This window comes from Delphinus delphis, chromosome 1 (assembly GCF_949987515.2).
Source record: "Delphinus delphis chromosome 1, mDelDel1.2, whole genome shotgun sequence".
Classification (NCBI taxonomy): Eukaryota; Metazoa; Chordata; class Mammalia; order Artiodactyla; family Delphinidae; genus Delphinus; species Delphinus delphis.
This window is the reverse complement of record NC_082683.1, coordinates 134,018,808-134,042,288: the sequence shown is the minus strand read 5'-3', so window position 1 is coordinate 134,042,288 and position 23,481 is coordinate 134,018,808. Positions and strand designations below refer to the sequence as shown.

The window sequence follows — 23,481 nt, the reverse complement described above, 5'->3', positions numbered from 1 at the left end:
TCAGTAAAACATGTTGTAAACACTGTTGGTGGGAATGTAAACTGGTGCAGCCACTATGGAGAACAGTATGGAGGTTCCTTAAAAAATAATTACCATATGATCCAGTAGTCCACTCCTGGGCATATATCCAGAAACGACAAAAACTCTAACTCGAAAAGATACATGCACCCCAAAGTTCATAGCAGCACTATTTACAACAGCCAAGACATGGAAACAACCTAAATGTCCACTGACAGATGAATGGATAGAGAACATATGGTATGTGTGTGTGTGTGTGTGTGTGTATATATATATATATATATATATATATACACACACACACACACACACACATACCCATACACACAGTGGAATATTACTCAGCCATAAATAGGGAATAATACCATTTGCAGCAACATGAGTGGACCCAGAGATTATCATACTGAATGAAGTAAGTCAGAGAAAGACAAATATTATATATCAGTTATATGTGTAATCTAAAAATATGATACAAATGAACTTATTTACAAAACAGAAACAGACTCACAGATATAGAAAACTAACTTATGGTTACCAAAGGGGAAAGGTGTGGGGGAGGGATAAATTAGGAGTTTGGGATTAACAGACACATACTACTACATATAAATTAAATAAACAACAAAGACCTATTATATGGCACAGGGAACTATATTCAATATCCTGTAACAACCTGTAATGGAAAAGAATCTGAAAATGAATATATATAACTGAATCACTTTGCTGTACACCTGAAACTAACACAACATTGTAAATCAACCATGCTTCAATAAAAAGTTGTTTTGAAAAACAAACAAAAATTGGAAAGAGATGTGCTACCCTTAAGGCTTTGTTGTTCCATTTGTAAAGCACAGGCAAAGTAGATTTAGCATAATTCTTAAGGGGCATAGGACTTTTGGAATGGTAAATGAGCACTGGCTTCAATTTAAAGTAGATCCCACAAGCCATGTGGTGCAGCCAAAAATAAATGAATGAATGAATAAATAAAGCCACCAGATGCATTAGCTGGTAACAGTAGAGTCAGCCTGTCCTTTGAAACTTTGAAGCCAAGCATTGGCTTCTCCTCTCTAGCTATCAAAGTCCTAGATGGCATCTTCTTCCAATAGAATGCTGTTTCGTCTACATTGAAAATGTGCTGTTTAGTGTAGCCACCTTCATTAATTATCTTAGCTAGATCTTCCGGCTAAGTTGCTGCAGATTCTCCATCAGCACTTGCTGTTTCACCTTGCACTTTTATGTTATAGAGACGGCTTCTTTCCTTCAACCTCATGAACCAACCTCTACTAGCTTCAACCTTTTCTTCTGCAGCTTCCTCACCTCTCCCAGTATTCATACAATTGAAGAGAGTTAGGGCCTTGCCCTGGATCAGGCTTTGGCTGAACAGAATGTTGTAGCTGGTTTGATCTTCGGTTCAGACCACTACAACTTTCTCCATTATGAACAATAAGGCTGTTTCACTTCTTATCTCAGTTTTCAACATGTCTTCCACACTACGCTTAATCATTTCTAGCTTCTGATTTAAAGGGAAAGATGTGCGACCCTTCCTTTCCCTTGAACACTTAGAGGCCAATGTAGGGTTATTAACTGGCCTAATTTCAATACCCTTTCTTGGAATAGGGGGGGCCCCGAGAGAGGGAGAGAGACCAGCGGGGCTGGGGGTGGGCCATGGCCAGTTGGTGGAGCAGTCAGAGCACACACAACATTTATTAAGTTCACTATCTTACACAGGGGTAAGGTTCGTGGTGCCCCAAAACAATTACAATAGTAACATCAAAGATGACTGACCACAGATCACCATAACAAATATAATAATGAAAAAGCTTGAAACATTGTGAGGATTACTACCAAAATGTGACCCAGAGACACAAAGTGAGAAAATGCTGTTGGAAAAATGGCACCAACAGGCTTGCTCAATGCAGGGTTGCCACAAACTTTCAATTTGTGAAGTGCAATAAAGTAAAGTGCAGTAAAACAAGGTATGCCTGTAAATATAACAAGTCCTATTATTCACAATGAATAAGACAGTATTTTTTAATGCCCTATACACTACCTAAAATAATCTTTACCAACCCACACACTGGGTTGCACTTCTCTAAGTGAATCTACAAGTAAATTAACTACTTAGGCTCTTTTACTTGCAATAAATTCATTCAAGTTACCCCAAATATCATTTTAGGTATATATTATGGTCTTAGTATTGTTGTAAAAGCTTTGTATGTGTCATCTCATTTAATCTTCACATCAACCCCAAAAGGAAAGGATTTACGATGCTCACTTTTTACAGATGAGGAATGAGACAGAGCAATTAAAACAACCTGCCCAAGTCACACAGATAGTAAAAGACATAACCAGAATTTGACTGCCAGAAGTCTGACCCCAAAGCCTGCATTCTTTCTTGGGAAAAAACTGGATGTCGTCTCAAGAAGGGCAGGAGCCACAGACGTATTAGAGGTAATGGAAGAAGAGTATCTACAGAGCCAGAAAGCAGAATCTTCAATCTCAGGCTCTGTGCCTGTCTTTCTCTCACCACATGGTTTCTTGCTTACAGCTTTGTGCTTCTCTCGGACAGATGCCCCATATTCTTTTCTGGTTACCCACTGGCTTTCTCAACTCCTTTATCATTTCTGTACTCATAGCTTCTGCTTATACTTACTTTCCAGTCTCTTAAACTTTAGTTTTACAGGATTCTGCACGAATGTATCCTTCCAGCATCAGCTCCCATGGCTCAATGGCAAATTAACTCCATGTTTCCTATAAATGGCTGTAATTTCCCCCATCAGACAATCCTAGGTTGTTAGCTGGTTTACAGATTAACAGCCCTTAGGTCAAATGCCCACTCCTGGACCAATCAGGTGCAATATAGTTCTATATGGTTAAAAACATAGCTATTAAAGTCTGTTCCTCTGCAGTGTACTGTGGAAAAAGGAGATTTCCTTCAAAGGAACTGTAGGCACACCAGAATTATAAAACACATGTCTAGGACACTGAGTCAGCTAAGTCACCATTAATCTGGGGCTCAAAAGTCTTTTCAGTATTTTTAATCTATTTAGTTATAGTGTAATTAAGGAGTTATAAATACAAATTTTGGTTGTTATTAAGGAGATCATATAATTTACAGGGTCGCACAAGTAAGACATGGGACACAGGCCCAGCAACTGTTAAGTCAAGGGTGGCCATACTACAGCAACAGTATTATGACTGAGAGAAGGAAAAACCCATTGCCATCTATCATTTTCAATTCTGCTCAGAGACAGAAGTAGTAAACATCAATAACCCTACCCATTCCTATAGCTATGTCTATTGCGCCACATTGAACTGAAGCAGAAGAGGGGGGCTAGATATGTTGACACTATTACTACAGCCAATTCACAGCTGCCCTTGCTGCCCACAGACGGCTTCAACAGTACTGCTAGTTCCCTTAAGTTCAAATCTTCAACATTATACCTCTAAAACTCTTTCTGCAGATGAGTTCAACCCTACACCTTTTGGCTTTCTTAATGGCAGAGGAAAGTTTTGAATTGAAAACCTTCTGCTACCTAATTAGCTAAGACCAAGTCATAGGGACAGAAAGGAAAAAGTAAACATATAACTTATTAATGTTACTTTGCTATCAATATTGTTTTAAACCTTCTTGTTGGGAAGATTACCTAATACATATATAACTAGAAGCCCCTCTCCCTTTTTTTAAAAGAACACTGGTTCTAAACAGTTTGGATTTTCCCTCCAGTCTTCATTTACAAATTATCAATTTACAGCCTTAAGAAGAAAGGAAACAGAGTGAGAAGCTAAGTTATTAACAGTATGTACTACCCCTTAAATTTTAATCTGCTTTACTTCTAAGGACTGAATAACCTGCCCATTTTACCAAGTTATTTCCCACTCCATCACTCCAAAAACCCTTCAATCCAAAGCATGCCAAAAAGACTAATTTCTGTTACTATATCTTCAGTAATGCTGTTCCCCAATATTTAAGTTCTTACCACCTTAATGAAACACATTTCTTAAGGACCACTCCTGCCCTCACTGAGCCTCCCTCCGCTCCTGCAAACTGCTCTTCAATCTGACACATAACTACATATGATCTCATGTTATTTACTGTGGTTTCACTCACATAAAAGACTTCATCTCTCACCAAGAAGATGTAAACAATGAGTGCAAGATCTAAAACTTATTCTTCTATGGTAACATTCACAAGTACTGGGCTCACAGAAAACATTCAGAAATACTGTTGACAAAAAGAAGCAAGTCAGGGCTTCCCTGGTGGCGCAGTGGTTGAGAGTCCGCCTGCCGATGCAGGGGACACGGGTTCGTGCCCCGGTCCAGGAAGATCCCACGTGCCGTGGAGCGGCTGGGCCCATGAGCCATGGCCGCTGAGCCTGCGCGTCCGGAGCCTGTGCTCCGCAACGGGAGAGGCCACAACGGTGAGAGGCCCGTGTACCGAAAAAAAAAAAAAAAATATATATATATATATATATTTAATAGATAATCCAACTGATAATTTTTAGACTAAACCCAACCAAAATCCATAGCCTTATTTTTCAAACAAGTACATCTGAATATATCATTCATTCCTCGATCAAAAAACTGTGAGTGTCCTTTAACTTTATGACAACTGGCTATTTGGATAAAAAGACAAAAATCAGATCTTTCATTAAAATAAATAGGATGAATTAAAGATGAAAAACATTTAAGGCATAAAAACACAAGAAGTAAACATAGGTGAGTTTTTTTTAATGTTGGCACAGGAAAGTCTTGGACTGATAACAGAAAAACAGAAACAGTAGAAGACTGATAAATCTGACTAAAGAAAACATGACACACATAGACAGCAGAACACATGTATTGCATCAATTCTAGGATGAATATTTTCTCATCTTTTAACATCTCTGAAATCAGGATGCCTCTTAAAACTAACAGAGTGTCATGGTTTAACTGACAGCATATTTCTATCCTTAACTGTTGTTACACAGTGTATCTCACAACTGAAGTCGACTTAGATTTAATAAAATAAGTGAGGTGACAAAAAAATAAAATAGGGAAAAGATCTACAACAACCAACAAAAACAATATTCTTCATACATAAAGAGCTCCAACATGTTAAATAACAGGGTGCTTCAACTGCACTGGTTATGTTTCATTTCTTAAGTTATGGGTTAACTGTATTTTTTTTTTCCATTACGGTTTATCACAGGATATTGAAAATAGTTTCCTGTGCTATACAATAGGACCTTGTTGTTTATCCATTCTATGTTAACAGTTTGCATCTGCTAATCCCAAACACCCAATCCTCCCCCAACCCCTCGCCTTGGCAACCACAAGTCTGTTCTCTGTATCTGTGAGTCTGTTTCTGCTCCATAGATAAGTTCATTTGTGTCCTATTTTAGATTCCACATGTTAAGTGATATCATATGGTATTTGTCTTTCTCTTTCTGAGGTTAACTGTATTAATCTTTATGTACTTTTTGTTTATCTGACTTATCTCCTTAAAAGACTTTTAAGAGACTGAGCAATAAGAATATAAGATATGAAAAGGAAATTATACACAAATGTCCGAAAACATGAAAATATAAACTTCACTGAAAAAGTTAAAAAATGCAAATTATAACAAGGAGAATTTATTACATTACAGATCAATATTTATGTTTTTAAAGCTAATCACCAAGTCAGTAAGAGTACAGAGAGGGGCTTCCCTGGTGGCGCAGTGGTTGAGAGTCTGCCTGCCGGTGCAGGGGACGCTGGTTCGTGCCCCGGTCCAGGAGGATCCCGCATGCCGCGGAGCGGCTGGGCCCGTGAGCCATGGCCGCTGAGCCTGCGTGTCCGGAGCCTGTGCTCCGCAACGGGAGAGGCCGCAGCGGTGAGAGGCCCGCGTACCACAAAAAAAAAAAAAAAAAAAAAAAGAGTACAGAGAAACAATTATACGCCATGGGCAAAAATACAAATGTACTTAACCTCCAAACAGCAATCCATCCTCCTTTTAGAAATTCATCAAAAGGAAATGATCAGAGGGACTTCCCTGGTGGCGCAGAGGTTAAGAATCTGCCTGCCCACTATGGAGAACAGTATAGAGGTTCCTTAAAAAACTAAAAATAGAACTACCATACAACCCAGCAATTCCAGTACTGGGCATATACCCTGGGAAAACTGTAATTCAAAAAGAGTCATGTACCGCAATGTTCATTGCAGCACTATTTACAATAGCCAGGACATGGAAGCAACATTAGTGTCCACTGACAGATGAATGGATAAAGAAGATGTGGCACATATGTACAATGGAATATTACTCAGCCATAAAAAGAAACGAAATTGAGTTATTTGTAGTGAGGTGGGTGGACCTAGAGTCTGTCATACAGAGTGAAGTAAGTCAGAAAGAGAAAAACAAATACTGCATGCTAACACATATATATGGAACCTGAACAACAACAAAAAGTGGTTCTGACAAACCTAGAGGCAGGACAGGAATAAAGACGCAGACATAGAGAATGGACTTGAGGACATGGGGAGGGGGAAGGGTAAGGTGGGACAAAGTGAGAGAGTAGCACTGACATATATACACTACCAAATGTAAAACAGATAGCTAGTGGGAAGCTGCTGCACTGCATGGGGAGATCAGCTGGGTGCTTTGTGACCACCTAGAGGGGTGGGATAGGGAGGGTGGGAGGGAGACCCAAGAGGGAGGGGAACAGCAGAAACTAACACACCATTGTAAAGCAGTTATACTCCAATAAAGATATTAAAAAAAAAAAAAAGAATCCGCCTGCCAATGCAGGGGACACGGGTCTGAGCCCTAGTCCGGGAAGATCCCACATGCTGTGGAGCAACTAACCCCACGTGCCACAACTAATGAGCCTGGGCTCTAGAGCCCACGAGCCACAAGTACGAAGCCCATGCGCCACAACTACTGAAGCCCACATGTAGCAACTACTGAGCCCTCATGCTGCAACTACTGAACCCCGCGCTCCGCAACGTGAGGCCACTGCAATGAGGAGTACGTGCACTGCAATGAAGAGTAGTCCCCGCATGCCACTAGGAAAGCCCACACACAGCAATGAAGACCCAACGCAGCCAAACATAAATAATAAAATTTAAAAAAAAAAGGAAATCATCAAAAAAGTACAGGAATATGTATAAAAAAAGCGAACTCTATCACTCTTCATAGTATATAAAAGTTAGAAACAACCTAAGTGTCCATTAAGAGATTGATTAAATAAATTATGATGCACCCACACAAAGTGATACAATACAGCCATTAAAAATGAGGGTAGAGAGAAACTGTCTTTCGAAGTGATATAACTAACCTTGGAAGTATATAAAGACTTTCTTTTTTAAGAAGATGACTTTTTAATTAATTAATTAATTTATTTGTTATTCCTGTGTTGGGTCTTCGTTTCTGTGTGAGGGCTTTCTCCAGTTGCGGTGAGCGGGGGCCACTCTTCATCGCAGTGTGCGGGCCTCTCACTGTCGCGGCCTCTCTTGTTACGGAGCACAGGCTCCAGACACGCAGGCTCAGTAGTTGTGGCTCACGGGCCCAGCCGCTCCGCGGCATGTGGGATCTTCCCAGACCAGGGCTTGAACCCATGTCCCCTGCATTGGCAGGCAGACTCTCAACCACTGCACCACCAGGGAAGCCCCTACAAAGACTTTTTATATGAGCACCAGATTTTTAAAAACTTATTCTTTTTTTCTGGCTTAAAGTGTTTTACTTTTCTTATTGAGATATACACAAATACTGAAATGTATTTATAAATTTTTACTATGTAGACATGCATGCAACCACCAATCAGATAAAGATATAGAGCAATTCCAGCACTCCAGAAGTCTTGCTCCCCTAGTCCGAACCCCTAACCACTGCTCTGACTTCCATCAACATAGATGAGTTTGACCTTTTCCTGAACTTCAAAAAGAGAATCACACAGTACATGCTCTTTTGTGTCTGGTTTCTTTCAACATTTTGTGATATTCACCCACATTTGCTAAGTATAGCAGTAGTTCCTTCTTTTTCACTGATGTATAGTATTCCAGTATAGAGCATACTACAAATTATTGCTCCATTATTCTGCTGACGGACATTTGGCTTGCTTCCAGTTGGGAGCTATTATGTAAAAAACTGCTATATTTTTCCAGATTTCATAACTTATTTTATTTGTATTGTTTCTTAATTTAGTTTCAAATAGTTATATTAATAAAACAAAAAGGATCAAACCCAGAAAAACATGATAAAGAAAAAAAACCCTGGTACCTCATCATATAGACAACTACCATTTTAAGATTTATGTTTTACATAACTGAAATGATGTTATAAATGCTGTTTTTTCTAAATCAACCCCTTTTCCTTTACTTTCTCCCTTCTTTCCCTCTCTCTCCTTTTTACCTTAGACCAACTAGGTAACAAATGTTTACATTTGATGTGCAACATTTTCTGCTTTACAAGATCACTTATACTCTCCCTCTCACACACACAGGGTTTTTATTGTTTGTTTTACTAAAATGGGTATTTTATATATTCCTCTGTTATCTTGCTTTTCTCAATTAAATATGGTGAAAATGTCCTCACATCACTGATTATTTTTGCCATGTCTTGTTTTTTTTAATCAGCTTTGAGTTGTAATTCACATACCATACAATTCACCCATTTACAGTATACAATTCAGGGACTTCCCTGGCGGTCCAGTGGTTAGGACTCTGAGTTTTCACTGCCGAGGGCCCGGGTTCAATCCCTGGTCGGGGAGCTAAGATCCCACAAGCTGCGCAGCACGGCCCCCCCCAAAAAAGTATACAATTCAATGGCATGTAGAACTATCACTATAGTCAATTTTAGAACATTCTTATCATTTTAAAAAGAAACCCCACACTCCTTAGACCTCCCCATTCCCTAGCCCCAACCTCAAGCAACCACTAATCTGCTTTCTGTCTCTACAGATTTCCCTGTTCTGCACATTTCATATGAATGGAATCATATAATATGTGGCCTTTTGTGACTGCTTCTTTCACCTAGCATAATATTTTCAAGATTTACTGATGATGTAACATGCATCAGTACCTTACTCCTTTTAAGGGCTAAATAATAATCCAATGTATAGATATGTCACATTTTGTTTATTCACTTGTTGGGTAACGGACATTTGAGTTGTTTCCATTTTTTTTGCCTACAATGAATAATGCTGCCATAATCATCTGTGAACAATATTTTGTGGAGACATGTTTTCATCTTCCTTGGGTATATACCTAGGAAAGAACTGCTGGGTCATATAGTAACTCTATGTTTAATCATCTTAAGAACTGCCATGCCATCTTCCAAAGTAGCTATACAATTTTACATTCCTATTAGTGGATGAGGGATTCAATTTCTCAACATCCGCCTCTATACTTGTTATCATCTAACTTTTTGATTCTAGCCATTCTAGTAGTGTGAAGGGGTATCTCATCATGGTTTAACTTCACTTCCCTTATAGCTAATGATGTTGAGCATTTTTTCATGTGCTTACTGTATATCTTCTTTGAGAAATGCCTATTCAGATCCTCTGCCCGTTTTTAAATTGGGTTTTCTTTTTATTGAGTTGTTAAAGAGCTCTTAATGTATTCTGAATGCAAGTCTTTTATCAGATATTTGATTTGCAAATACCTTCTCCCATTTTGTGGGTTATCTTTTCACTTTCCTGATGGTGTCCTTTGAAGGACAAGTTTTAAATTTTGATGAAATAAAATTTATGTCATTTTTGTTTTGTTGTTCCTGTTTTTGGTGTCATATCCAAGGTCATGAAAATTTACCCCTATGTTTCTTCTAAAGTCCATGTCTTTTGATGTGCATATATATTGATTTCTGTTGGGTCTATATCAAGAAGTGAAATTGATGGATCATACGGCATACACATGTAGAGCTTTAGCAGATGCTACCTAAAGAATTTTCCAAAGTGTTTGTACCAATTTTCAAAGCCATCTGAAATGGATGAGTGTCCCAAGTGCTTTCCATTCTTGTCAACACTTAGTATTTTCAGGTTTTTTTCATTTACACTATTTCTGGTGGGTATGTACTCATATCACATGGTAGTTTTAATTTGCAATTCCCTGAAAATTATGTGTGAGTACCTTTCACTTTGGCCATATGGATAATTCATTTCATAAATGCCTTTTCTGGTCTTTTGCCCATTTGTTTTAAAATTGGGTTGCCTGTATTTTTTTTAATTGACTTGTATATTTTTCATATACTCTGGATACAAGTCCACTGTTGTACTATAAGTATTGCAGACACTTTCTCCACTGTGTCACTTGTCTTTTCACTCTCTTAATAGTATCCTTTGATGAACATAAGTTCTTATTTAATGAAGAAAAATTTATCAATCGTTCTTTTCTGGTATTCCTTATGTCTTGTTTAACAAAAACCTCTCCCTTCCATAGGGTCATGTAGATATTTTTCTATGTTTTCCTCTAGAAACTTTATTTTTCACCTTCGATGTTACATCTATAGTTCCTTCAAGGAGCACATAATCCCTATGTTACAAAATTATTTCAGAGAAGAGAAAAAAAGGGAGAGCTTCACAACTCATTTTATGAACCTACCACAACTCTGAAGTCAAACAGATACATATAAATCTCTGATAAATTTATCTACTGATAAAAGTAAATTTTTAAAAAGCTCTAAGGCAGTGGCAAATCAAGTTCAGCAGTTAGAGGGAGAAAAAAACGAATGCAACACAGCTATGTAGGGTTGGACGCAATAATGCAAACTATTAATGTAATACATCCTATTAGCGGATTAATGGAGAAAATATATATGATCATTTCTAACAATACAGAAAAAGCACTTGATAAAATGCAATACTTATGATATTATAAGAAAAAAGTCTTACAAAACTAAGACTAGAAGGTATTTCTTAACCTTTTTTAGTTATATTATCAAAAACTTATAGTAAGGTAGGGGAAATAGGGAGAGGTTGGTAAAATGGTAGTATAAACTTTCAGTTATAAGAAAGTTATAAGAAAAAAGTCTGAGGATTTAATGTATATCATATGGTAACTATAGTTGATAACACTATATTGTAAAACTGAAATTTGCTTAAAAAGTAGAACTTTAGTGTTCTCACCAAAAAAAAAAAAAAGAAAACTGTATGAGGTGACAGGTGTATTAATTAACTCAATGCAGGGAATACCTTCACAATGTATACATATATCAAATTATCATGTTGTATACTTTAAATATCTTACCATTTTATTTGTCAATTATACCTCAGTAAAGCTGAAAAAATACAGTTAATAACATCTATTATGTTCTCTTTTCTGCATAATTTTCCTTTCTTGTTAACGTCTCTGTGTGTGTTTAATTTAATTATGTTAGTTAGTTAAAATATAAATGTAATAAAGGCAAATGTTTTTGTCTTTAGCTGTATCCCCAGCACCAAGAACTATTCCTAGAACACAGAAAATGCTCCATGGCTTTTAAAAAATGAATAAATGAATGATATCTAAATCAAAATTTGCATTTGGGAAAAATTATAGTACTTTCTTTTGGCATTTCTCTAGAAATAAGCAGTTATATACAGGCCACGTTTGTATGTATAAAAATATACACATTTATATGTATATAGTACTTATGTATGAAAATCGTTCTGATGATTAATTTTTAAAACCCTATCTGATAGGGAAAAAAAAACACAAAACCTTCAGTAAGCTGTCATACTTGATGAGATTTTAGAGGTATTCCTATTGAAGTCAGGAACATGAAATTCAGGATCATCTCTCTCAAGTAGGCCCTTAATGCTGACTGGCAATCACACTATATTTCTCTATTCTATTGTCTTCTACTCTATTCTATTCCCCTTCCCACTCTTTGATGATTATGTCACATATTTTCCCTCTTGTCAAACCTCCAATACATACTCCCATTCTTCCCTACTCTCAGCTAATGATCTTGCTTCTCATACATTAACAGAAAACCTCAGATGAGAACTTCCTCAAGCTACCACCATCATGTCTCTTTCAATATATTCTGTTCTTCTCTCCCAATTCTGTAGACAAACTCTCCGTACTCCTAGTAAAGTTCAAAGGCTAATCCTTCCACCTGTGCCACAAGTCTATGTCTATGGCTGATTTCACGCTACAAAAGCAAAGCTGAGTAGTAGTGACAGAGACTGTACTGCCCGCAAAGCCTAAAATACTTACTATTCAGCCCTTTAAAGAAAAAACTGGCTTGAGTCTTGTACTAGATCATCTCCGCTCTCATCTAATATGGACACTGCTGGTTGAAAAGGCCCACTAAGTCCCATGCATAAGAATGAAGTTAAGATCCACACAAGACCCATACAACATCAGAGACATATCAGAGACTGATGACAAAGAAAGGATCTTAACAGAAACAGGTCACATATAAAGGATGAAGACTAAAGGACATAAGACTTTTCAAAAATTATAGTACAATCCCTTAAATTTTGAGGGAAAATTATTTCACCTTAGAATTCTATACCCAGACCAGCCAAATTATCAACCAGGTGTCAGGGTAGAAAGAAGATATTTTCAGCAATACAAACATCTCAAAAATTTCACCTCCTCAAATATCCTTTCTTGAAAGTTACTGAGGGATGTATTTCACCAAAACAAAGGGGTAAACTGGAGAAAGAGGAAGACATGGATCGAGAGACCATAGGCTCTAATGCAGGGAAAAGGCAAAGAGAATTCACAGAATCATGAAGGGAAATCACAAGCTAAGACCAAGCAGAGTGGAGAGCCCCCTTGCAGGTCTGAGCAAAAGGATGGAGAGCCCTGGGATTTTTCCAATTAAAAAAAAAAAATCGAATGATCAGTTACCTGATGTGTTTGAACATACTGAGACAGTTTCTGGGGAAGAAAAAAACAGAGACAAATAGGAAACTAAGCAAAAAACAAAAAAGAAAAATTTTAACTCCAAGAAATATCATCATAGTACACTGCACAGTTCAACAATAAACATGCATACAAAATCATAATAATGCAAACAATAAACAGCATGCTATAACTATATTAGGAGATAAAGGGAGAGGAACTTCAGGTGGCATAAGAACCCAAAACCATAGATAGACTCATCTTCCACAGGAGGAAGCCAACAGATATCTAAAATTGAAAAACAAGTAATATCTTAAAATATGGACGTAAATATTATAAAAAAAAAACAGCTAAAAGTATCAAAAATGGTTGCTCTAGGAGCAGGACCTGGCAGGGAAAGTTGTACAGGGGAGTGGTGTTCTTCATTTTAAGTCTTATAGTACAGCTTTCTTTTTAACTGCACAGTTCTATTATTTAAAGTCAAAAGTTAATTTTTTTTTCAAAGAACAAACAAAACTAGTGAGCTTTGTATCATTTAATACCAATTAACTCACTCACTCCACAAATTTTATCTGGGTATTAACTATGCCAGGTACTTTTCTAGGTGCTCGGAATGCATCAGTGAACAAAACTAAGTCCCTGCCCTCATGAAGTTTATATCCAGAGGGAAGAAGATAATAAACAAAATCAATGTATGCTATAATGTCAGATAAATTAATGTTCTGAAGACAAATAAAGGTGAGGGTAGAGTGTAATGGGGATGCTGTTTAAGTAGGGTTTTCAGAAAAGGGCTGTCCAAGAGTCAACAAAAAGGAAATCGAGATAAAAAGGAAAAATCTGTTTTGAGAAAAGGTTATGTAAATAAGATAACAGAAGGGTACCAATTAAGCTCAAGGTGAGAGCTTCATTTTAAGCCTCTCATACTCTAAAGCCATGTATCATTCAAAAGCCAGTACCAAAGTTCCCTGTAGTGGCATACATAAACTGTCAGGCACCGTCAAGCTAAGTCCTATGAACATTGCTGTTCATACTCTTCCTACATCCCTAACTAGCCATTACTTATTAAAGTGACTGACTAAATTTATACAAACTTTTTTCTCTCCATAGAACAGGTGGATGTCACACATTTCAAACTCCAGTGTTTTTATTCCTATTACATAGTTAAAAGTTTTCCTAAATCAAAAGTTCAAGATGTTAATCAAGAAAGATTCCAGATTAATTCCAAGTTACCGAAATTATTCGCATCCGATCTTCATTTTCTCACTAAAGAGAAACCCTAAACCAGAGTTTCAGGCTATTGAATTATCTTTTTATTGAAAACTGAATAACTAAAAAAATGTAGCATCCAGATTAAAGCAACGTTTTATTCCAAATACAGTTGTTACACAATAAAAACCTCATATTCAGAAAAGAGGACTGATTTTAATGTCTTATTCTCAAAACACTTATAATTAGAAGTGAATCCAAACTGCCTTTTTTTATATAGCAAAAAAAGCAGTACTTTTAGATTTTAAGTAGGTCTTAAAGTTTAACTCACAAAAAGAAAACAAATTCAATTAATTAAATCTCAATTAACTGTTGGGCTTAAAGTTTAAAAATTATTTTGAAATTTCTGGAAAAGCAGGCTAGTAGCTGTAGTATAGCACTGGATGCTGCTGCTCTCCCCATCCACACTCCCCAGCTGGTGCACCGCATTATAGTAAGAGCTACAACTTGGGTTTAGGTTCACTGCTTGCTTATCGGTGGTGTGCTAACATCTTTAAACCCATTTCCTCATCTAAAATGGAGATAATAATGCCTACCTAAGGTCAGTGTTAATTGTTGGCACTCCTGTAAATAAGAAGTACCAAAACATTGAAGTATCGATAATATATATTAAAAAGCTTTGTAATCGGTGAAGAACTACACCAATGTTTGTCATATTTCAATTTAAAAAAACAACTAGCACTTTCAGTCAAAATTCTGATTTTAGTGATAATGGTTATCAGATTGTAAGGAAGAACAACGAGACCTTGGTCCACTCACACATACACAGCCAGAAGAAGAAAAGATGATATTTTTAAAATTTAGACTTAAAAAAAAAAAGAATTAGACTCCCTTATAAACAAGTGTCAAGAGAGCATTTTTAGCAAACATTTAACTATATAAACCAAAAGAATAAAGCTGTTTAACCACATGTAAACTGTGCACCATGTGACTGCAGGTAGAATGTTTATTTTTGGTGTACTTGGGAACCAGATGCCCAAAGTACATAAACATCAGCATATTTTTAAAACAACTGTCTTAATGCTTTTGTTCACTGAGTAATAATTCCCACTATTCTTAGAAGGAAAAACACAACAAATATCCTTAATCAAAAAAACTCATCAGAGGGGTTTTTACTTCTGAAACTTTTAAACTAACACTAAACAGTGTTATCTGACAATGAAGCAGTAGACTATTTTTGCCTACTTACCCTTTAAGCTCCATCAGGGCACAGACCTTTTTCTCTGTTGTATCACCAACATCTAGACAACTAACTGGCACCAAATAGGAACCCAATAAACATGTGTAGAATGAATGAATGAACAAACTGGACCTCTGGACAAAAGCTGAAGTGTTTTCAGTTGCAACAGAACAATTTCACCTGTACATCTATCCATCATTCACTACAAAAAACTACTGTCTCAACTGTAATGACACAAAAAGCTGAAAAAGACAAGAACTGGATACATAAACACACACAAATACATCACTCACGTGTATAATAAAAGTACACAAAGTAAAAGATTAACGAAGCCAGTTTCATAGTAGTTATACTTTCCCTCAGGAGATTTTGGTCTGTTCTTCCTGATAATCAAAATATACATTAGAAAAGCATGTTGCAATATTGATAACACAGCACTATCTTTAAAGTTCTGTTGCAATCTGGAATAATTTAGCCAAAATGAACAATATTTCCAGAGTCCCACCCTGAGTATTTTAAAGTCAAATTCAAATTAATTGAAAGAAAGGTCAATGAATGAATCAAATGAAAAAAACGTAGATCTTGCCATTTCAAAATTATTATACTGAATTTTAAAAAGAGAAAATCTAAGTTTAAAATAAATTATGTTAAAATTATTTATTCAAAAAGGCATCTTAGGTCCTTACACATGTCCCTTAAGCTAGTAAGACAAGTACTTTCCAAATCTTTGAAGCTAGATGATAAACTTTATGCCTACAGAGCTCGAGTAAGAGGTTCTTTTTACTAAAATAACACTGTTTGGATAAGTTCCTTTATAATTCTAAAGTCTACAGTAAAATATGCAGCAGTAACAGTAATACACATTATGATTTTACAGCACTAGGATAAGCATAATTATCTGGATGGAACAGGCTTTTACAGCTAGCAAGCTATGACTTGCTATGACTGTAATACTATGCTGCACGGATCGAAAAGTTTCCCAAAATTCTGATGGTCATCTTCAGAGAGACTTACACAAAGTCGATCTGATGGGGAATACAGAAAAACACCAACTCATAAACACTGGTACGAAAACAAAGCTCTCTACAGCAACTATAGCGTTGAAATTTTAAAACCCAGGGCATGTAAAAGATAAAGCTCAATTAATTGCTGCCTGTATTTCCTACTTTACGGTCTTAAACGCCAGGTATTCGATATTCCTTTTTAGCGCTCTCTTAAACAGAAATTTAGTGTTTCAATGGCCCCTCCTCCACAGCTAACATCAGTGCCCTTTCTTCCTCCTCCCTCACCCCTCCCAGTTAAAACAAATTAACATTTGTACTTAGGTACCTCCTATCAGCTCGCAGCTTCTTCCCAAACACGCCCACGTACACTGAAACTGGCCTGCGTCTACAACACAGCTACAGGAAAAGCGCTTTGATGGGGGCAGGTGGGGGATAATGTAGCTCCGCACAGGTTTACTGCTATTTTCCAGATACAGATAACAGCTTCTCACTCCTGTCTCGGGTTTTTTGCAAATCACCTCCAAAGCATGGTGTTTATGAGCCTGCCTAATCCGATACTGCAGTAGAATCCCGGATATTTGCAACTGTTTGATCAGATCGTGGGGAACCTCTTCTTTTTTTCAATACGCCCGTTCCTAGCGGTACGGCACCGGATCTCGGGCAGCGCTCCAGGCCCCGCGTCCTGCCGCGCGCCCGGCCCGGGGCCAGCGCAGGACCGCCCCTCTGGGTACGAGGCCGGCGGGCGACTAGGGCTACGGACCGCTCCGCAACAGGTCACCCTGACCGCGAGACTGCGGGTCCGCAGGCGGCCAGCTGGGCGGCCGGGCTTCGGGGGCGCAGCTGCTAGGGCCGGGGAGGGGGTGTGGCCCGGCTCGGCGGGTCCCGGCTCCCGGAGTCCCAGCTCCAGCTCACCTGAAGGGAGGCTGAGGCGCCGCTGGGCGCCAGGGTAGCGCGGGCGGAGCCCGGGGGCTTCCGCCACCCAGGAGAGAGGGAGGCGAGGCGGGCTCGGAGGGTCGCCGCGCCCCCGGCCTCGGGACAGAGACCCGGAGCCGGGACCCCATGGCCGCCTCCTGACGCCGAGAGCGAGCCGCCGAGGGAGGCGCGGCCCTGGGTTCCCAGACGCCGGCCCCCCTCCTCCCTCAGCCCAAGCTCCGCAGCTCTCTCTCCGCGCCGGGGTCGAGCAGCGCCGGGGCCCGCGGCCGGGAGATCAACACACCGCAGCGCCCGAGCCGCCGCCATTCCCCGCGCCGCCGCCGCCGCCGCTGCGGCTCCGCGCAGCCCGGCGGGGCGCAGCGCTCCCACCTTCCCTCCCCCGCACCGCCCACCGAGGCTCCGCACCAGGCCCACGGCGAGGGCACCGACCTGTGCAGCCGCGGCAGACGCTTCGGAGATTGGACAGACGGCGCCGGCGCCCCCGCTCCGCCGCTTTGCAGCCGCCGCCGCCTAGGCTAGCGCTCGGTGACCGGAGCAGTCGGCGTCTCTCATTCAGCGCCGGCCGCCACCGCGGCCGCTCAGGGGAGGGGAGTGAGCTGGATCCACCCCATCCGCGCCGGGGGTGGGGGAGGAGAGCGGACTGGGCGGGGGCGCGCGCCGAGCAGGCGGGGCGGAGCCGCGCTCGCGCACCAACCGAGCGCGCTCGCGCGGGCCCCGAGCGCCGCGGCCGGCGGGGTCTTCCCGGCGCGCGCCCAGCTAGCGGCTCTTCAGCTGTGCGAAGACCAACTGCTGCAGGGGGCCCGCGGCCGCGGCGCGCGCCAACAGCCGCAGTCCCTCTGCTGGGTGCCCGCCCAAAGGAGGGGCCGCTACCGGCCAAACGAGGGGGCGGGAAGGGTTGGCGGACTGACAGGTGTGGCCCCCGCAGCAGCCCCGCCATCCGTTCCCCGCATCCGGCCCTCCACGGTGAAATCCCCTGTGGTGGCCGTCTCCTTCAGCGCAGGCACCTCTTCTTTAAGGCCAGAGAACAAAGTCTGGAAACACTTGGGCTCCAGATCAAATATCCTGCCCGCGCCAGCCGTGTTTTTAGAAGTCGCTGCGCACAAGTGAGGGGGTTCCAAATGTGAAGAGCCACCCCACTGCCGTAGGATCATAAATTATAGTGATCAATACTCTCACATATTAAGATTCGAGAGGCGTTAGAAGTAGGCCTTTGTGTGATGCCCTTGGCTTAATGAGCAAATGACAGAAATCTGGCATCCCTTGGGTCTCAAATTGATGAGTTCCAGGTGAGCAGTCTTTTCACGTTGAATGCAAGAACAAGATTCTGAAATATTAAATCTTTCCTGTGAATGAAAAAGGAATGGATTTGGTTAAACTGTGAAAGGGTGTTGTTTCGGAGGGTGCACTGTATGCGGTGGCCTACTTAGAATTAGCACCATTTGATGCAGTGTGACTATAAATGGAAGGTTTTAAGTGAGGCACCTTTGTATATGCTATCATTAGACCGTTTAGAAATGGATGATTATTGGATAATCTGCAGCCCTTTCTCTAGGCAATATGCAGTAGAATGTGGAAGGAATACTGTGTACCAGCATTGTGCATAAAACATGAAAGGGCCAAAATTATTCTCATTTGGTTTCTTTCCTCTCTTTAATAACCACTAAACGGAATGGATTAATCGTGATATTGAAGAATGCTAATTATTTCCTGCTTTGATTGCCTTGTGTCATAGCCCTTCACTCTAGTTAGGGAAGCTTGAATGCCCTTCAACCCCTTTCTTTCAAATAGTTACTTCTTTAAAGCCTCCCTCTCCCCCACCCCACACCCAAAGGTAGGTTAAAAAACAAAAGCAACAGAAAAAAAAACATAGGTTAAGTTCATGGTTCTTCATTTTTATTTCATTTACTCTTAAAGAAAGTCTTAAAAAGAATCATGATGAACTCACTAGAAGCAGAGAAACCAAAACCAAAACAAAACAAAAGGGCTTCCCTGGTGGCGCAGTGTTTGACAGTCCACCTGCCGATGCAGGGGACACGGGTTCGTGCCCCAGTCCGGGAAGATCCCACATACCGCGGAGCGGCTAGGCCCGTGAGCCATGGCCGCTGAGCCTGTGCTCCGCAACGGGAGAGGCCACACAGTGAGAGGCCCACGTACCACAAAAAAACAAAACAAAACAAAACAAACCAAAAATCTTTCAAATGAGAATAGACCAAGGCACACAAAAAAAAGGAAAACAGACTACTGGTGAAAAGGGGAGAAATGTATGATGCATACAAGAAGTTTTCCCCTAGATGTTAATTGCTTCAGGTTCCAAAGGAACAACAGGCAAAGAGAATTAGCAATTGGAGGAAAAATCCTTCCAGTTGGGTAAATCAAGTTGGGTAAATATTTAATCTTTTTTAAGTGTTAGTAAGGCAGAAATAGAGACACAGATGCAGAGAACAAACATATGGACACCAAGGGGGGAAAGCAGTGGGGGCTGGGATGAACTGGGAGATTGGGATTGACATGTATACACTAACTTGTATAAAATAGATAACTAATAAGAACCTGCTGTATAAAAATAAAATTTAAAAAAAAGAAGTGGCAAAAAAAAAGATTAAGGAAAAGGTAGATGGCTATGTGCCGACAGTAATACATACAATTATATATGTATATATTTATAAGCATATATGTATATATATCCCATTATCACTGCTTTTTAAAAAATGGGAAAACTGAGGAACAACAGGGAATTCTATTTTGTATAAATGTCTTGCAACTACTTTAAACTTGAATTAGGGTTTCATAAAAATAAATGAGCCTGTGTTCCCACATCTGCCAATAATTTTCACAGTTTACTGTAAGAGCAGTGAAGTTTTCATTTGGACTCTGAAGAGAAAAAGCCATGTGACTCATGAAGCTAGGCCATGGAGATACTAAATTCTTATACATACTGAATTTCTTATGTTAATAACTTGTAAAATAGTATTTTTATTAACTTTTAGAGTTATGTTAAGTTCAAATTTCTGAACCTGGTTAAGGTTAAGAATTTGTGTATAAAAACACAGAAAAAAGTTCATTCTCAATGTCTTTTTTGTTTTTGCCATAGGTTAGAAATTATTTTAGAAAGTCAGTGTCCCTTCCGATTCACTGATATGTAAATGAAAACAATGACTTCTTACACCCAAAGAGTACGAGCAGCGAATTTTCTTCACCAGAGCATCTTTTATCACTGTTAAATTCTCTGAGTTGCTTTATGTTTTCCATTTGCTTTTGCCAAAGACAAGAAATATGCAAAGTCTTAGTATAACAAAAAGTACGAATGTATAAAATAGAAATGCCATTATATAAAATAGAAATCAATAAGAATTCAATATGCTTAAAAGTAGTTTCAGAAGAATCACCATTATGTAACAGTTTTATTACTGTCCATCAATATATTTCCAAGGGATAAGCCAAGGAACTCATTTAGATGTAGAACAAGCAGTTTCAAAGACAAGAGACCACCACTGCAAAAAAAAAAAACAAATCAACAAACAACTCATCTCATTACAGCTGTCAAAACAAAATCGAACTGGTGTCACAAGAAAGATTATTTCAGTAACACCTAATTCTATTGCAACCAGCAGAATTTCAGTAATAACATATATCTATTATTTCTCTGGGCTGTAACCTTTTTTTCAAATATATATATTGGCTGGACATTTTGAAACAATCTGTTATGTTTGTGATAATCTGATTGAAAATATAGGCAAAGTAGCATATCCAAAATTCAAATGCACAGGGGTCTTTGAAGGGATAGACAGACATTCTCCAGAAAACTGACACCAAGTTACTAGGAGAGCCTGCCACAATTCCCAAATCGAGAGAGACATGCCACAGATACTAAGATACGAAGAACAAAGATAATCACCAGTCCGTTCAAATATGAGCAACAAATTTCAAAAGGCGTAAGGCCTTATTTTACGACTGAGCTATCTCTCACAAGGGCAACTCTATGCAGGGTGTGGATCAGCAGGGATGTATTTACTTAAGATTAATGTTTCTCTGGAACAACTCTTGGGGAGACCAGTTAGTGTATAAATAAATGTTTGCATGAACTAATAATTTTCAATATTAACTTTAAGGACAATTTCAGTAATGCCTCATTTATATGGCAGTGTAAGGAAAGGGGGCAGTGAGGGATTGAACATGATTAGATATTCTAGATAACTGAGGTTTTAATCTGCAAGCGCTAGTAATAGCTTCATTTAAACCACTTGTATTGATGTTTTTTCTGAAATATCACTTGTTTCTCTGCCTTAAACTGATAAAACGTGGTGTAGGGACTTTCCTGGTGGTGCAGTGGTTGAGAGTCCACCTGCCGATGCAGGGGACACGGTTTCGTGCCCCAGTCCGGGAAGATCCCACATGCCGCGGAGCAGCTGGGTCCATGAGCCATGGCCTATGGGCCTGCGCCTCCGGAGCCTGTGCTCTGCAATGGGAGAGGCCACAACAGTGAGAGGCCCGCGTATAGCAAAACAAAAACAAAAACAAAAACATGGTGTAGCTTAACCTATACCTAATGACCCAGAGGTGTCTTAAATACAAAAGCTGTAATACCAAGATGTCCCCAGAAGCTTAGAAGTACTTAGTACCCTTCACTCTACAATAAATAATCATGGCCTACTATGTTCCTGCACTCCTTTGAGTCTAATTGATCTGGACGGTACTAATGACTGATCCCCCTGCTGTCCCTTCTTGCACCACTGCTACAGCACTGATTGTGTGCACACTCACACCTCCCTTTGAACTGTCTTAACATGCTAGCCAAATAACCAATATTTTAAAAATACATGTATAAAGTAGGAGTAAAGAACCTCAGAAAATGCTAAAGCAACTCTGATACTTTGGGGCATTTACTTAGTATAGAATCCATTTGCCTACTTTCGTATTTTCCTCTATATTTTGAAAATTGAGTTTATCAGATAAGTAAATTATTATCGCATTCTACTTCCTTTATAAAAATTCTAGGCATTGTTCTAGACACTTAATGGAAGGTGAGAATCTTTGTCAGTGATGGTCATCACAGTAGTTTCCTTATACTCATATACCCTGCATTCAAATTAAGGTTAGAATTAAAAAACAGCAACAGGAGTTCATAAATCCATACCAGTAATAAATAGATTAAATAAATAGAGAAGAAGGAAGTACTCTCGCTTATGCTAGAATGTTGAATGCCAACAGGTAAATGTGGAGGGAGTACTGGAGTTGAGCAATCATCACTTTGCAATCATAGTAGCAAAGTTTGGGTAAGACAAGAACCATCAATGGATGCCAACTGTAGGGAGAAATTTTGATGAGGAACAGGATATTTGCATCATCTTAGAATTCTTCCTATAGACATCCTATCACTTGCAAGGAAGGAAAAACAGTAATTATACACTGGAGAAGTTGAACAAAACCTTGACCAGGTAATCAAAATTAACATCACGAATGAGGGACAGATGGACATTGTTTGCCTCAAGATGCAATCCCCAGAGGACACAGCATCTAATGAGGAAATGAGGAAATCTAATGAGGAATCTAATGAGGAACTATCAGATAAATCCCAAATGAGGAACTTGCTGTTGTCGTTTTTTTAAGGGGGGTGGGGGCTGTATTCTTCAAGATGTCAATGCCACAAAAGACAAAAGTTGTGAAAATATCCCAGCTAAAGAGCCATGACAACTAAATGCAACATGAGATACTAGATCGGATCCTTTACTGGAGGGGAAAAATTCTATAAAGCACATTATTAGGTTGATTGGAAAACAGATGGTAGATTGATTAAAGTATTGTATCAACGTTAAAATCACTGAAATTCATAACTGTACTGTGATTATGTCCCTAAATACTGCAGTATTTAGGAGTAAAGGACTAGGATGTATGTAAGGTTGGGGGGGGAATACACACACACACACACACACACACACACACACACACACACACATATATATAGAGAGAGAGAGAGAGAGAGAGAGAAAACAAAAGTTATAAAACAAAAGAGCTAAAATGTTAACAATAGGTGACTCTGGGTAAACGGTGTTTGGGTATTCCTTGTAACTTTTCTATAAATCTGAAATTATTTCCAAATAAAAAGCTTTTTTTAAAAAAAGTTATAATTTCAAAAAAAGCAGCAATAAGCCATCCATAGACTGTAACATCCTAATTATTTTAAATGACCACCTCACTGCCAAATCCTACATGCTTTCTAAAATTGTTGACTACCCCCATGAAATCGTCTCATCTCTTGGGTTAAAATTATAGAAACAATGAATTTTACAGTGAAAG

The 23,481-nt window shown here is 39.3% G+C and overlaps 2 protein-coding genes across 3 annotated transcripts in view; one reads left to right on the top strand and one right to left on the bottom strand.

Annotated features, from left to right (window-relative positions):
• Window positions 1-17,967, bottom strand: part of RALGPS2 (Ral GEF with PH domain and SH3 binding motif 2) — a 163,836-nt gene extending 145,869 nt beyond the window's left edge. Inside the window, exon 1 of one of the 2 annotated variants that reach the window (XM_060034574.1) lies at window positions 17,617-17,967. The gene's annotated coding sequence lies outside the window, so the exon portion shown is untranslated. The remainder of the gene's footprint in view (window positions 1-17,616) is intronic. The other variant, XM_060034565.1, reaches the window with a different exon arrangement.
• On the top strand, window positions 15,939-17,701 carry LOC132428617 (collagen alpha-1(I) chain). The gene is given in 4 exon segments (XM_060016788.1): window positions 15,939-16,016; window positions 16,894-16,987; window positions 16,990-17,321; window positions 17,324-17,701. Coding segments are annotated over 4 exon segments (882 nt in total).
• Window positions 17,968-23,481: the final 5,514 nt, after the last annotated feature.